Consider the following 17077-nt stretch of genomic DNA (forward strand, 5'->3'; position numbering starts at 1 on the left):
TATCTTTCTGTAACTTTGTACCATGTACGGTCTGCAAGTGCAGGTCCATATTGCGTCATGATCTCAAGATGTCCCGATATCTTTTCCAACTGTCCCGTTATCTGGTATAATGTACATTCTAGAATGCCTTTCTAGCCAATAAGAAAGGAGTATTCATCTCTTCGTCAAGGGAGCGCCGACAGAATGTTTTCATCACACACTAATGCCTATTTTTATCCTCTCTGTCAAGAGTCATATTTGTTTTATTTAACAGGGCAAGTCAGTTAAAGAACAAATTGTTATCTACAATGACAGCCTACCCCGGGCCACTTGTCTCTATTGGACTCCCAATCACAGCCGGATGTGACGCAGCCTGGATTCGAACCAGGGTGTGTGCAGCGATGCTTCTTGTACTGAGATGCAGTGTCTTAGACCCCTGCACCACTCAGGAGTCAGTAGTAACACCTCAGTGAGGCACCCTCAACACTCCTACTTCCCGTGGCGATGACTGTATATAATGATAGTTTATGTTAATAAAACAGCAGTCCTTTATTATAAGTTAAAAGGTTCAAATACAACCCAATATGTTTATAATAACATATGCATCAGACCCGAACCAAGATATCACAGAGAGGCAGACATCTCTATCTAAGATTATAATTTACATTCTAGAACACCTGCTTCTCCTTTTTCCCCCCTCTCCCGTTCAGAACCCAGGCATTCCGTTTCTTCTAGAACCTCTTCTAGAACCACGTGGTTCTGTTCTAGATCCTCAAACTGAGTCAGGAGTTCCTTCTGCACCATGGGGATGGTTTTATAGGCGGGGGACGGCGGGAGACCGACATCCACTGGCTGTAGTTTGATCTTAGCGATGTCCTTATGAAGAGGAGAGCTCTTCTGATGCTTGGCAGTGTTACTGAACAGGGTCATCTGATTGTCTAGCGATCTGTAGCCGTCGTGGTCGATACGGAAAGCAACGGACCTGTTGCATGATCCCTGACAGGAGCGCAGTTTGATCTCAACCTCCACCTAGGGTACAGAGAGAAACACAGAGTGAACAGAGGTTCCCTACATAGTGCACTACTTTAGACCAAGGCCACCTATGCAACCCACAGAGGCTACGTCCGAAATGGCACCCTGTTCCCTATTTAGTGCACTACTTTAGACCAGAGCCCTATGGAACCCTATTCCCTATATAGTGCACTACTTTAGACCAGAGCCCTATGGAACCATATTCCCTATATAGTGCACTACTTTAGACCAGAGCCCTATGGAACCCTATTCCCTATATAGTGCACTACTTTAGACCAGAACCCTATTCCCTATGTAGTGCACTACTTTAGACCAGAGCCCTATTAGTCTCCCTATTCCCTATATAGTGCACTACTTTAGACCAGAGCCCTATGGAACCCTGTTCCCTATATAGTGCACTACTTTAGACCAGAGCCCTATGGAACCCTGTTCCCTATATAGTGCACTACTTTAGACCAGAGCCCTATGGAACCCTGTTCCCTATATAGTGCACTACTTTAGACTAGAGCCCTATGGAACCCTGTTCCCTATATAGTGCACTACTTTAGACCAGAGCCCTATGGAACCCTGTTCCCTATATAGTGCACTACTGTAGACCAGAGCCCTATGGAACCCTGTTCCCTATATAGTGCACTGGGGCCATATGGATAAGTGAGTGGTGTTTTATCAAGCGCAGGAGTTCTGATTTAGGATCAGTTTAGCCATTTGAAACCATAATGAATAATATTAAATGGAGAGAGGGGCTGATCCTACATTACATTTACATTTACATTTAAGTCATTTAGCAGACGCTCTTATCCAGAGCGACTTACAAATTGGTGCATTCACCTTATGACATCCAGTGGAACAGCCACTTTACAATAGTGCATCTAGATCTTTTAAGGGGGGGGGGGGGGGGGGGCAGAAGGATTGCTTTATCCTATCCTAGGTATTCCTTGAAGAGGTGGGGTTTCAGGTGTCTCCGGAAGGTGGTGATTGACTCCGCTGTCCTGGCGTCGTGAGGGAGTTTGTACATCAGAGACACACGATGCCCCTGGTCAACAGGGTGCTATTTCACACTCAGCCATAAGCGGAAATCCCAGGGGGGACGGGGGGGGACACGACCCCCCCATCCTGGGGAAAATATGATTTGTCCCCCCCAATATATCACTGTAAACATAACTATGTAATTTCAATAATATTAATAATACGCAATGAAAGCACTTGTGCTGATTATAGACACTTAATAGCGAGTTTTTAAGTTTCAAAAGATTGCGACCTCCCCCTCCCTTTGCCTCACGATGGTTTGATCCACTGCCAGTTCTTTAGCTGGCAAGGTAATAGAGGGCTCGTATCTACTGTCCGAAAGGCACATGTACGTAACTGACGTGAGGTAATCCAGTCGATCCATAGCAGGTCCATAGCAATGTTATTTATTTATTTTATGTTGGCAGGGTTCACACACTAGCTGAATTTGCAGAGCTAGTGCGCAAACTAAAGCAAACATTAACTATCAAGCTAGCTAGTACCTATTCCATTTATGTGGCGTCGTCAAAGATGGAATCTTTGCTATCGTCAGTTTATTCCAAGATCAGCATGCAGCTGTAGTGCTTCGACGTCCCTGTGATAAGGTTAGCGATAAACTGAAGTCCAAATTGAACAGAACAGAACTACACTCTCTTCTACCATTGTCTTAAATATTTATTTTTAACAAAAAACATTTATTTTACAACAAAAAAATACAACTATAACATAACTCAAACGGAAGGAATGGTCTCGTTGCAAAAGATAAATTGTCGCTAGTGAACTTTTTTTATTTTATTTTATTTCACCTTTATTTAACCAGGTAGCAAAGATTATAGCAAACACACAGAAACGGAATTGGTGCTCGCTAGCTTTACAAATTCAGCTATTGTTGGAAGCCAGCCAATATGAAACAAACTATGTTAAAATTACAAAAGGTTGCAGCATGTGTTGTGTAAATGTGTGTGTGTGCAGCTAGGCCAGCCAGCCAGGTAGAAAAATGGCAGAAAAAGTAAGAAGACGGACATCAGAGTATTTGTCAGTACACCAAAACGCATAGTAAGAACTCTAGTAGCCTAATATCTCAAAGACCAGTTGATAAAATGTTCATAAGAAAGAAGTGAAATGCTAATGGAAATGTTTCACAATGATGTCATTAGGCAGAGCAGGCAACAGATGGCACACAGACAGCAGAGCTGGGGACAGATATGCAGGGACAGACTGGCAGAGACAGGGAGTCTCAGGTAAGTTTGTTGAGTCTTTGTTTGGCAACATTATGAAAGGTTCTCAATTTTTTTGACTTGTAAAATAGGGACATAATTGGAAAATGCCATGAATACCCCCACTCTCAACTTAAACTGGTGACTAAACTAAGATTTGTTTAAGGCAATGGTATTGCTGTTGTGATTAATTGTGTAGTTTTGGGTACCGGTAGTTAGGAGTACGGCAAACACCTTATTTATTTTCTTGGAGACAGACTGTGAGTCAGTTAGGGTGGTGAAAGGGAAAGAGCCAGGGAGAGAGACTTCAGAGGACAGTGTCACAGCCACGGCAGGACCAAGTGTCACCCTTGTTGCCAGCAGCACCAGTATAGGGGACAGTGGCACAGCATTGTCCAGTTACCACAGTGATGGCACAAAACCATACCAGCCACACCCACAATTTATAGAACCGCAAACTCTTGCCAACAGAGTGTTGACGTTTCAAGAGAGATGGTTTCGCGATTTCCCCTGGCTACATTATTATCAATCAATAAAAGGAGTGTTGTGTTTTCACTGTAGCCAAGGGTTTTCAAGCCAGCCATCTTTTGGCCAAAGAGCTGATGCTGCCTTCATTAGTGCAGGATTTAGGAACTGGAGAAAAGCCATTGAAAAATTCACAGCACATCAAAACTGCCAAACCCACCGCCACTTTGTAATTGTAACAGCACACCAGCTAAATCCAATCAGTGTCCAGTTATCCAGCGCGTGGGGTAAACAGCAGGATGACGCAAGGCATTGCTTGATGAAAATTGTTAGTTCGGTGCGGCATGTAGTAAGACAGGGACAAGCCTTTAGAGGCCACACGGATGACTGTGGGAATTTATACCAGATTTTGAAACTTAGGGCAGAAGAGGATTTTACTGAAGTGGTTAACAGAGCGTACCACAATGTACACAGGCCCCAAAGCACAGAATGAAATTCTGAACATCATGGCCAATAGTCATTTGAGGCATTGCAGCTGAGATTAGGTCTCTTCCGATTGTACAATTTTCATTAATTGTTGATGGTACTCAAGATGTCTCTGGTGCTGAACAGGAGAGTGTCTGTCTGCGTTATGTTGACCATGACCTTGTCCCTCACAAGGAGTTTATTGGGCTATACAGGGTGTCGGAGACAACAGGCGAGGGCATTGCGAAAGTGGCAACTGATGTGTTGTTGAGGAAACCCGCAAACATATGCTCGGTTCTTTTGTTCAGTAGTGTGTATAGCAGTAGTTCTCAACCTTTTTGGGGTACTGGAACCCCTGCATATTTTGAGGCAAGGCAAGGCAGGCAAGGTTTTGAGCGGTCCTCAGGGACCTCCACCCCCTCTATATTATATGTAAACTTACTGGAAACCTTGTGGTACTGACTACATTCATTACACTTTTTTATTTCACGGACCCCTTGCAATTAGTCCATGGACCCCTGTTTGAGAACCCATGGTGTAATTGATAGTTGTTCTTTTGTTTAGTAGTTTTCAGTACACTTACAAATGATTTATTTCATGTTATTTTATTTAAAATTGCATAGTTTGTGCGACATACTTGTCCATAGCTGCTGTTTGAAGAGTTGAGACACTGACTGAAGGATATTTTGGTTGATTTATTTGGGTTTTTCATTGAAGTAGTTATTTTGCTTTTAGAACTGTACTTATTTTAAGCTTTTTGTTCTTGTAAAGATATTGTATTAGACTCAGGCCAGGTGGACATATTTAATGACCATATAAATGTATCAGAAAAAGTCAAATTAAAAGGTCAATTCAATACGGAGACCAACTTTGTGATGGGTCTCAATGGAGATTCTTTTAGATGTGATCACACCATGTTCATTGTATTTATGAAAACTGCTCCCATACAGTGTACAGTACCATTGTCACCTACTGACCTTTCTTGATATTGCTGGTTGTAAGTACGAATACCTGCATACATACTGGACTGGTAAGGAGCACTGCTATAACTATTATTAGTAGTAGAATTATAATGATTTAAACATTTGAACAAGTTGGGAAAACCCTTCAGTTAACTACTGTACCTATCAATTATCCAGTTGTAGTGATTATGGTTCCTCAATATACATTTAACAACGTATGCTATGTGTTACAGCACTACTTTTGGTGTCCCCCTCAGGAATTGCTCTTGAGAAAATTTAATGTAATTGTCCCCTCCAAGGTTGATATCAGATTTTCGCCCCTGCACTCAGCCAAAGGTCAATGTCCATCTGATGTGTTACAGAGAAACACAGAGACTAGAGGAGTAAACCGTTAGGATTTGACCAAAGCTCTTAGGTAAACACTAGAGGACCTTGACTGGTGGGATGAGTTTGGAGAGGATCACTCGTGTGTCCCAAACGGCTCCCTGTTCCCTATCCAGCGCACTACTTTTGACCAGGTTCTGGTGCACTAGATAGGGAACAGGGAGCCATTTGGGACCGGAGCCATGTTTTGTCATATGAGTCAAAGTTAGCTGTGCTAGAGTTTTGCCTCCCCCGCATGTCCCCCACATGTTCTCAAAATCAGAGAGATCAATAGTCACTAACACAACAGTTGTGTGTCATAAGGCATTGATATTCAACTATCCTCATCGCCTTTCCTCATCTCCATTCCTCATCTCCATTCCTCATCTCCTTTCCTCATCTCCTTTCCTTGTCTCCTATCCTAATCTGATATCCTCATCTCCTACCCTCATCTCCTATCCTCATATCCTATCTTCATCTAATTTCCTCATCTCCTATCTTCATCTCTTATCCTCGCCTCCTTTCCTCACCTCCTTTCCTCACCTCCTTTCCTCATCTCCTTTCCTTCGTGAGCACTGAATGGAGTTTATGGGTGAATGTGATATGATGAAAATCTCCAGCGCATTCTGGAAGTATTCAGACCCCTTCCCTTTTTCCACTTTGTTACGTCACAGCCTTGTAATAAAATGTGTTAAAAAAAATCCCTCATCAATCTACACACATTACCCCATAATGACAAAACAAAAACAGTTTTTTATATTTTTTTGCAAATGTATAAAATTTTAAAAACCTAAATATAACATTTACATAAGTTTGCAAAAATGTCTAAAAACCAATTTATGCTTCATCATTATGGGTTATTGTGTGTAGATTGACCAGGGGGAAAAAACGATTTAATCCATTTCAGAATAAGGCTGTAATTTAACAAAATGTGGAAAATGTCAAAGGGTCTGAATACTTTCTGAATGCACTGAATTTACCCAGAACTTTCCTGGACACGTTAAAGGTAGACTCAGCAACACGAGCACCACCACAGATATTCAGATTATGCAAGACTTCTCTCTCACACAGTCTCTACACATGGGTTCTATTCACTCTACTAGGACTAGACTAGGCATAATCTCAAACAAACAACAAACTGGGCCTCTAAGTACATTTTCTAACCTTCATATCATCTCCAGCACCACGGCAACATCAACATATGTGAAAATTGTGTTTTTCTATGTTTTGTAGTAAAAGACATAGAGAAAGAAAAGTGTTTCCAAAGACGTGTTTCCAATGAAGTTGAAAAATTGTGAAGTTTCCCTTTCACTTTCTAAGTCTGACTCTTGACTCTCTAAGTCTGACTCTTAACTTTCTAAGTCTGACTCTAAGTCTGACTCTCTAAGTCTCGAAGTCTGACTCTTAACTCTCTAAGTCTGACTCTCTAAGTCTAACTCTTAACTCTAAATCTGACTCTTAACTCTCTAAGTCTGACTCTCTAAGTCTGACTCTCTAAGTCTGACTCTTAACTCTCTAAGTCTAACTCTCTAAGTCTAACTCTTAACTCTAAATCTGACTCTTAACTCTCTAAGTCTGACTCTCTAAGTCTGACTCTCTAAGTCTCTAAATCTGACTCTTAACTCTCTAAGTCTGACTCTCTAAGTCTGACTCTTACCTCTTGCCGGTACATGTCCTCTAGCTGTTTCTGGACGTGGCTTCGCTGCTCCTTCAGTTTCCGAAACAACGCAGCCGACCTTTTCCTTAGCGATGTCAGGTTCATGGCCAACCCCTCAGCAAACTCCACGTACCTCAGCTCAGACACTGTAGTCACAATCAATCAATCAATCAATCAATCAATGAAAACAGAAGATGGAGAGAGAAAGGGGGAAGAAGGAAAACTGGGGGAAGCAGAGAGAAAAACAGAAGGAAGGCAATTGATTGATAGATATTGTAGAAAGATCGATGGCTTGGTTGGTAGACAGACGAACAGACAAACAGACATCGATTGATACAGTTGAAGTCAGAAGTTTACATACTTAAGTTAGAGTCATTAAAACTCGTTTTTCAACCACTCCACAAATTTCTTGTTAACAAACTATAGTTTTGGCAAGTCGGTTAGGACATCTACTTTGTGCATGACACAAGTCATTTTTCCAACAATTGTTTACAGACAGATTATTTCACTTATAATTCACTGTATCACAATTCCAGTGGGTCAGAAGTTTACATACACTAAGTTGACTGTGCCTTTAAACAGCTTGGGAAATTCCAGAAAATGATGTCATGGCTTTAGAAGCTTCTGATAGGCTAATTAACATAATTTGAGTCAATTGGAGGTGTACCTGGGGATGTATTTCAAGACCTACCTTCAAACTTAGTGCCTCTTTGCTTGACATCATGGGAAAATGAAAAGAAATCAGCCAAGACCTCAGAAAAATAATTGTAGACAAGTCTGGTTCATCCTTGGAAGAAATTTCCAAATGCCTGAAGGTACCACGTTCATCTGTACAAACAATAGTACGCAAATATAAACACAATGGGACCACGCAGCCGTCATACCGCTCAGGAAGGAGACGTGTTCTGTCTCCTAGAGATGAATGTACTTTGGTACGAAAAGTGCAAATCAATCCCAGATCAACAGCAAAGGACCTTGTGAAGATGCTGGAGGAAACAGGTACAAAAGTATCTATATCCACAGTAAAACGAGTCCTATATCGACATAACCTGAAAGGTCGCTCAGCAAGAAAGAAGCCACTGCTCCAAAACCGCCATAAAAAAGTTTGCAACTGCACATGGGGACAAAGATCGTACTTTTTGGAGAAATGTTCTCTGATCTGATGAAACAAAAATAGAACTGTTTGGCCATAATGACCATCGTTATGTTTGGAGGAAAAAGGGGGGGGGCTTGCAAGCCGAAGAACACCATCCCAACCGTGAAGCACGGGGGTGGCACCATCATGTTGTGGCGGTGCTTTGCTGCAGGAGGGACTGGTGCACTTCACAAAATAGATGGCATCATGAAGAGGGGAAATTATGTGGATATATTGAAGCAAGATCTCAAGACATCAGTTAGGAAGTTAAAGCTTGGTAGCAAATGGGTCTTCTAACTGGACAATGACCCCAAGCAAAAATGGCTTAAGGACAACAAAGTCAAGGTATTGGAGTGGCCATCACAAAGCCCTGACCTCAATCCTATAGAAAATTTGTGGGCAGAACTGAAAAAGCGTGTGCGAGCAAGGAGGCCTACATACCTGACTCAGTTACACCAGCTCTGTCAGGAGGAATGGGCCAAAATTCACCCAACTTATTGTGGGAAGCTTGTGGAAGGCTACCCAAAACGTTTGACCCAAGTTAAACAATTTAAAGGCAAAGCCAAATACTAACTGAGTGTATGTAAACTTCTGACCCACTGGGAATGTGATGAAAGCTGAAATAAATCATTCTCTCTACTATTATTCTGACATTTCACATTCTTAAAATAAAGTGGTGATCCTAACTGACCTAAAACAGGGATTTTTTACTAGGATTAAATGTCAAGAATTGTGAAAAACTGAGTTTTAATGTATTTGGCTAAAGTGTATGTAAACTTCCGACTTCAACTGTAGATAGATAATGTAGAAAGATTGATGGCTCGGTTGGTAGATGGGCAGACAGGCAGACAGACAGACAGACAGACAGACAGACAGACAGGCAGGCAGGCAGGCAGGCAGACAGGCAGGCAGGCAGGCAGGCAGGCAGGCAGACAGACAGACAGACAGACAGAGAAGACAGAGAAGACAGACAGACAGACAGACAGACAGACAGACAGGCAGGCAGACAGACAGACAGACAGACAGACAGACATTGATCATTTTGTTTGATCGATTGGAGGTGTTGTCACCTACTGTGTGTCTTGACGATGACCTTGCGGTTGCTATTGTAGATGTGTTTGGTGGTCACCATGGATGCTGTAGCCGCGTCCTCGTACCTGAAGGAATGTTTCTCGGCTTTAACTTTCACAGCATGTAATATGTTTAACTAGGTTTAATCTCAGTTAACCCGGACCTAAAGTCTCATGTAATTGGTCTGCTGCTCATTGAACTTCTGGGACCCTACGTGTTGAGAAAAGAGATGAGAAGATGAGGAGATCCTAGAATGAGGAGATAAGGAGATCCTAGAACGAGGACATCCTAGAATGAGGAGATAAGGAGATCCTAGAATGAGGAGATCCTAGAACGAGGAGAAGCTAGAACGAGGAGATCCTAGAACGAGGAGATCCTAGAACGAGGAGATCCTAGAATGAGGAGATCCTAGAACGAGGATATCCTAGAATGAGGAGATAAGGAGATCCTAGAACGAGGACATCCTAGAATGAGGAGATAAGGAGATCCTAGAATGAGGAGATCCTAGAACGAGGAGAAGCTAGAACGAGGAGATCCTAGAATGAGGAGATCCTAGAATGAGGAGATCCTAGAACGAGGAGATCCTAGAACGAGGATATCCTAGAATGAGGAGATCCTAGAATGAGGAGATCCTAGAATGAGGAGCGGAACCGGAATGAGGAGTAAGTTAAGGGCCAAATTTCCCCTCCCTTTCTGAAATTCCAAAAGATACTAACATCTGCAGAATCGTGATTCGTCCAAATAACCAGTGACGGACAACACCGGAACTACTACTGCTCGTCAAGGCCGGTTCTAGGGCGGTTCTAGGCCGGTTCTAGGGCGGTTCTAGGGCGGTTCTAGGCCGGTTCTAGGCCGGTTCTAGGGCGGTTCTAGGCCGGTTCCAGCTAGTGATAGAAGCGGTCGCTTAAGGCCCCTGGCTTGCATGACCAAAACAATTAAACAATAATATATTATTAACAATATATAATATATATAAGTTCCTAAAATATATATATATACAGTGGGGAGAACAAGTATTTGATACACTGCCGATTTTGCAGGTTTTCCTACTTACAAAGCATGTAGAGGTCTGTAATTTTTATCATAGGTACACTTCAACTGTGAGAGACGGAATCTAAAACAAAAATCCAGAAAATCACATTGTATGATTTTTAAGTAATTAATTTGCATTTTATTGCATGACATAAGTATTTTATACATCAGAAAAGCAGAACTTAGTATTTGGTACAGAAACCATTGTTTGCAATTACAGAGATCATACGTTTCCTGTAGTTCTTGACCAGGTTTGCACACACTGCAGCAGGGATTTTGGCCCACTCCTCCATACAGACCTTCTCCAGATCCTTCAGGTTTCGGGGCTGTCGCTGGGCAATACGGACTTTCAGCTCCCTCCAAAGATTTTCTATTGGGTTTAGGTCTGGAGACTGGCTAGGCCACTCCAGGACTTTGAGATGCTTCTCAAGGCCCTGGCTGTGTGTTTCGGGTCGTTGTTATGCTGGAAGACCCAGCCACGACCCATCTTCAATGCTCTTACTAAGGGAAGGAGGTTGTTGGCCAAGATCTCGGGATACATGGCCCCATCCATCCTCCCCTCAATACCGTGCAGTCGTCCTGTCCCCTTTGCAGAAAAGCATCCCCAAAGAAGGATGTTTCCACCTCCATGCTTCACGGTTGGGATGGTGTTCTTGGGGTTGTACTCATCCTTCTTCTTCCTCCAAACACGGCGAGTGGAGTTTAGACCAAAAAGCTCTATTTTTGTCTCATCAGACCACATGACCTTCTCCCATTCCTCCTCTGGATCATCCAGATGGTCATTGGCAAACTTCAGACGGGCCTGGACATGCGCTGGCTTGAGCAGGGGGACCTTGCATGCGCTGCAGGATTTTACTCCATGACGGCGTAGGGTGTTACTAATGGTTTTCTTTGAGACTGTGGTCCCAGCTCTCTTCGGGTCATTGACCAGGTCCTGCCGTGTAGTTCTGGGCTGATCCCTCACCTTCCTCATGATCATTGATGCCCCGAGGGTGATTGACCGTCATCTTGAACTTCTTCCATTTTCTAATAATTGCGCCAACAGTTGTTGCCTTCTCACCAAGCTGCTTGCCTAATGTCCTGTAGCCCATCCCAGCCTTGTGCAGGTCTACAATTTTATCCCTGATGTCCTTACACAGCTCTCTGGTCTTGGCCATTGTGGAGATGTTGGAGTCTGTTTGATTGAGTGTGTGGACAGGTGTCTTTTATACAGGTAACGAGTTCAAACAGGTGCAGTTAATACAGGTAATGAGTGGAGAACAGGAGGGCTTTTTAAAGAAAAACTAACAGGTCTGTGAGAGCCGGAATTTTTACTGGTTGGTAGGTGATCAAATACTTATGTCATGCAATAAAATGCAAATTAATTACTTAAAAATCATACAATGTGATTTTCTGGATTTTTGTTTTAGATTCCGTCTCTCACAGTTGAAGTGTACCTATGATAAAAATTACAGACCTCTACATGCTTTGTAAGTAGGAAAACCTGCAAAATCGGCAGTGTATCAAATACTTGTTCTCCCCACTGTATATATTAGCAATTCAGTTGGGGTCTCAATTTACTATTGAGAGTAAGAATACACCAGGTGCAATATCGAAGTTTGGTTGTGCAACTCGTTCTCCGATGGATCCCATTCCTTCAATAATGCTTTAGAACGTTACATGGTTAGCTCTTATAGCTTGGAAGCAAACGCTCTCTTAGCTAGGCGGTCTCAGTCCGGGTGATAACCGGGGGGTATTTTTAGGATTAGCATATTTCCCAGCATGCCTTTCAGGTGAATGTGAGACATGCCTGCCCATGACTATGTTTGTTAGTGACAGAGATAAAGTTTTTACATTCCAGGCAAAAAATTTTCACGTTTACTGCGTTTGAATTAAAAGTAAACCATGTTTGATCTATATCGTAAGGCTTTTAGTTGTGACCTGTAACTCTTGGGGAACCGCATACCTGAATGTCACATTAAGATGATGTGTGCAGTGATTTGTAATTCTTATCAGAGAACAGCCAACAACTTTAATTTGTTTGTTAACCACAACGTGCTTTCAGATTGACTGCAACGGTGCACGATTTACAAGACGTTAAATCCATCTAAACATCTAGACGCTAAATCCATCTAAACTGGAACAACTATCTCAGTAACGGGTGCAATAAATCCGACCCTTTACTGATTGGATTAGTTCAGAAAAAAAATGTCGATTTATTGATCTTTGTGTAGTATAAGATCAATTAATCAATCAACGTGCATGCAGAAACATAGTGATTAAAAAACGAACGATTCTAAAAAATCTACTTGCAGCAATTAACATTCAGTGGTGTAAAAATAATCCCGGTATCGGTGTTACTAACAAGAGTTGAACCAAAACCACGACCAGTATTATCATATTTCCCAGCATGCTCTATTTCAGGTTGATTTTTAAGAATTGTTTCAATATCTTACTAACAAGAGTTGAACCAAAACCACGACCGGTATTATCATATTTCCCAGCATGCTCTATTGCAGGTTGATTTTTAATCATTGTTTCAATATCTATGTTTTTACATGTACTGTACATTGACACATTTTTCTTTACCCTTAACACTGAGATTTTAACCACTTACAAATCAAATCAATCAGTATACCTCTGTGTCCTCTCGCAGATGTCCCTCAGTCTGCCCGCAGTTTGTCTCTCCGTCTGCTCCATCAGGCCCTGTAGTCTGCAGCCCGACGGACACCTGGACTCCTGTGGACGTTATCAAGAAGTTATTTATTGATTATTGGACACCTGGACTCCTGTGGACGTTATCAAGAAGTCATTTATTGATTATTGGACACCTGGACTCCTGTGGACGTTATCAAGAAGTCATTTATTGATTATTGGCTATTGATTGATTCGATAAGGTTATATTGATCAATTGTCTATCTCTCTGTCTGCTTCATCTGGCCTTGTAGCCTGCAGCCAGACCGACACCTGGACTCCTACAGACACACCACAGTGTATATTGTTAGGATATACATACATATGCCAGTGTATGTATTATCAATAATGTATACATTTGGTGGTGAGTTTGGTTGTGGTGGCCTTAACTATATTGTGAATGTGTTAGTCTCTATTAACATTATCAGTAAGTTATCAATAAGTTCAGGATTGGATTGGTTTTATTCATTTCATCGGGTTAGATGGGATGTGTCTCACCGACTTTGGTCTAATTAGAGGGTGTGGTGTGTTTGTGTGTGTTTGTGTATGGTGTGTGTGGTGTGTGGTGTGTTTGTGTATGGTGTGTTTGTGTATGGTGTGTGTGTGTGGTGTGTTTGTGTGTGGTGTGTTTGTGTATGGTGTGTGTGTATGGTGTGTTTGTGTATGGTGTGTGTGTGTATGGTGTGTGTGTGTATGGTGTGTGTGTATGGTGTGTGTGTGGTGTGTGTGTGTGTGTGTGGTGTGTGTATGGTGTGTGTGTGTATGGTGTGTGTGTGTGTGTGTGTGTGTATGGTGTGTGTGTGTATGGTGTGTGTGTGTATGGTGTGTGTGTGTATGGTGTGTGTGTATGGTGTGTGTGTATGGTGTGTGTGTGGTGTGTGTGTGTGTGTATGGTGTGTGTGTGGTGTGTGTGTGTGTGTGTGGTGTGTGTATGGTGTGTGTGTGTGTGTGTGAGATCGAAACCCCGAGCTGACATGGTAAAAAAATCTTGTTCTGCCCCTGAAAAAGGCAGTTAACCCACTGTTCCCCGGTAGGCCGTCATTGAAAATAATAATTTGTTCTTAACCGAAATGCCTAGTAAAATAAAGGTTCCATTTAAAAAAATAAATCATGGATTAAATGTTAAAAATAAATCCTCAACAATCTACATACAATACCCCATAATGACAAAGTGAAAACTGTTTTTTATAATTATTTGCAAATGTATTAAAAATCTAAGCAGAAATACCTTATTTACATAAGTATTCAGACCCTTTGCTCTGAGACTCGAAATTGATCTCAGGTGTATCCTGTTTTCATTGATCATCCTTGAGATGTTTCTACAACACGATTGGAGTCCACCTGTGGTAAATTCAATTGACTGGTCATTATTTGGAAAGGCACACACCTGTCTATATAAGGTCCCACAGTTGACAGTGCCTGTCAGAGCAAAAACCAAGCCATGAGGTAGAAGGAATTGTCCGTAGAGCTCCGAGACAGGATTGTGTCGAGGCACAGATCTGGGGAAGAGTACGAAAACATTTCTGCAGCATTGGAGGTCCCCAAGGACAAAGTGGCCTCCATCATTCTTAAATGGAAGAAGTTTGGAACCACCAAGATTCTTCCTAGAGCTGGCTGCCTGGCCAAACTGAGCAATCGGGGGAGAAGGGCTTTGGTCAGGGAGGTGACCAAGAACCCGATGGTCACTCTGACAGAGCTCCAGGGTTCCTCTGTGGAGATGGGAGAACCTTCCAGATGGACAACCATCTCTGCAGCACTCCACCAATCAGACCTTCATGGTAGAGTGGACAGATGGAAGCCACTCCTCAGTAAAAGGCACATGACAGCCCTCTTGGAGTTTGCCAAAAGGCATCTAGAGAACTCTCAGAACATGAGAAACAAGATTCTCTGGTCTGATGAAACCAAGATCCAACTCTTTGGCCTGAATGCCAAGCGTCATGTCTGGAGAAAACCTGGCACCATCCCTACAGTGAAGCATGGTGGTGGCAGCATCATGCTGTGGGGATGTTTTTCAGCAGCAGGGACTGGGAGACTAGTCAGAATAGAGGCAAAGATGAACGGAGCAAAGTACAGAGAGATCCTTGATGAAAACCTGTTCCAGAGCGCGCAGGACCTCAGACTCGGGTGAAGGTTCACATTCCAATGGGACAACGACTCTAAGCACACAGCCAAGACAACACAAGAGTGGCTTCGGAAAAAAGTCTCTGAATGTCCTTGAGTCGCCCAGCCAGAGGCCGGACTTGAACCCGATCGAACATCTCTGGAAAGACCTGAAAATAGCTGTGCAGCAACGCTCCCCATCCAACCTGACAGAGCTTGAGAGGATCTGCAGAGAAGAATGGGAGAAACTCCCCAAATACAGGTGTGCCAAGCTTGTAGCGTCATACCCAAGAAGACTCAAGGCTGTAATCACTGCCAAAGGTTCTTCAACAAAGAACTGAGTAAAGGGTCTGAATACCTTTGTAAATGTGATATTTCACTTTTTAATTGTTAATACAATTTAGTCCATTTAAGAATGAGGCTGTAACGTAACAAAATGTCAAGGGGTCTGAATGCTTTCTAAATTATGTGTGTGTGTGTGTGTGTGTGTGTGTGTGTGTGTGTGTGTGTGTGTGTGTGTGTGTGTGTGTGTGTGTGTGTGTGTGTGTGACTCACCCACTGGTGGTCAGAGCAGAGTGGGTACTCTGGTCTGTCAGGACACCATCCCCTCCTGCCTCTGTCTCTCTGTCTAACTGACTGGGTGACCCCAGTCCCTTGTTGCATCCACAGACTACACACTGCAACACACACACACACACACACACACACACACACACACACACACACACACACACACACACATTTTTAGGCTACAACCCAGCCTAAAAAGGACCAGGGTGCATTGACACGTTGCAGATTCATATAATGTATTCCATGATAGTGAAATACGATGATAGCATTTAGCTAATTATTGATTTCGGTCAATATTAGCTGTGTGCTAACATCAGTTCGGGTGAATGTCACATCGCTGAACTAAATGTTGACAGAGTTCAAAGTTCAGTCAACTATCCATATTGACACCAAACTGACCAGATCAAGGGGAAGAGTGGGGTAGGTTGAGCCAGAGGTCAGTGTAACCACCCTTGTTTCCAAGAACCACAAAATGAATCATTTTACCAAATATTTAGGAAGAGAATTTCATGTATCTAATAGTCTATATATTCTTAATGTATATAATATAATATTCTAATGTCTATATATACTTAATGTACCTTATATAATATTATATCTAATGTCTATATATACTTATTGTATATAATATAATATTTACTAATATCTATATATACTTCATGTATATAATATAATATCCTAATGTCTATATATTCTTATTGTATATAATACAATATCCTACTGTCTATATATTCTTAATGTACCTTATATAATATTCTAATGTCTATATATCCTAATGTATATCATATTATATCATAATGTCTATATATCCTAATGTATATCATGTTATATCCTAATGTCTATATATTCTCAATGTATATCATATAATATCCTAATGTCTATATATTCTTAATGTACCTTATATAATATTCTAATGTCTATATATCCTAATGTATATCATATTATATCATAATGTCTATATATTCTTATTGTATATAATATAATATCCTAATGTCTATATATTCTTATTGTATATAATATAATATACTAATGTCTATATATTCTTAATGTATATAATATAATATCCTAATGTCTATTTATTTGTATTGTATATAATATAATATCCTAATGTCCATATATTCTTAAATGTACCTTATATAATATACTAATGTCTATATATATTTAATGTATAGGCCTATACCATAAAGAAGACTATAAAGTCATATTATTAACTCTCATCCCACTGGGCAAAAACTGCTTGACTCAAATTTGTTTCGCTGTCATTTCAACCCCAAAAAATATTAAATGTGATGACATTGAATCAACACTGAAAACTGATTGGATTTTCTAAAAGACATCAACATATGAATTT

General features: G+C 41.5%; 1 protein-coding gene across 1 annotated transcript; it reads right to left on the bottom strand.

Moving 5' to 3' along the window:
- Positions 1-203: 203 nt before the first annotated feature.
- Positions 204-13066, bottom strand: LOC129865988 (fibrinogen alpha chain). The gene is made up of 4 exons (XM_055939120.1): positions 12980-13066; positions 9355-9437; positions 7146-7291; positions 204-1008 (listed from the first exon to the last, which is right to left on the bottom strand). The coding sequence occupies exons 2-4, from the start codon at positions 9410-9412 to the stop codon at positions 634-636; spliced, it is 579 nt and encodes a 192-aa protein (XP_055795095.1). The 5' UTR covers positions 9413-9437; positions 12980-13066; the 3' UTR covers positions 204-633.
- Positions 13067-17077: the final 4011 nt, after the last annotated feature.

This window comes from Salvelinus fontinalis, chromosome 11 (genome assembly GCF_029448725.1).
Source record: "Salvelinus fontinalis isolate EN_2023a chromosome 11, ASM2944872v1, whole genome shotgun sequence".
NCBI classification, from domain to species: domain Eukaryota; kingdom Metazoa; phylum Chordata; class Actinopteri; order Salmoniformes; family Salmonidae; genus Salvelinus; species Salvelinus fontinalis.

Bases quoted from the DNA above. Each gene is read 5' to 3' on its own strand.
- LOC129865988 (XM_055939120.1), bottom strand. From the start codon at position 9,412: ATGGTGACCACCAAACACATCTACAATAGCAACCGCAAGGTCATCGTC. The intron at 7,292-9,354 runs GTAGGTGACAAC...TTGTGACTACAG, and splicing joins GGTCATCGTCAAGACACACA to TGTCTGAGCTGAGGTACGTG. The intron at 1,009-7,145 runs GTAAGAGTCAGA...TCTGTACCCTAG, and splicing joins AGGACATGTACCGGCAAGAG to GTGGAGGTTGAGATCAAACT.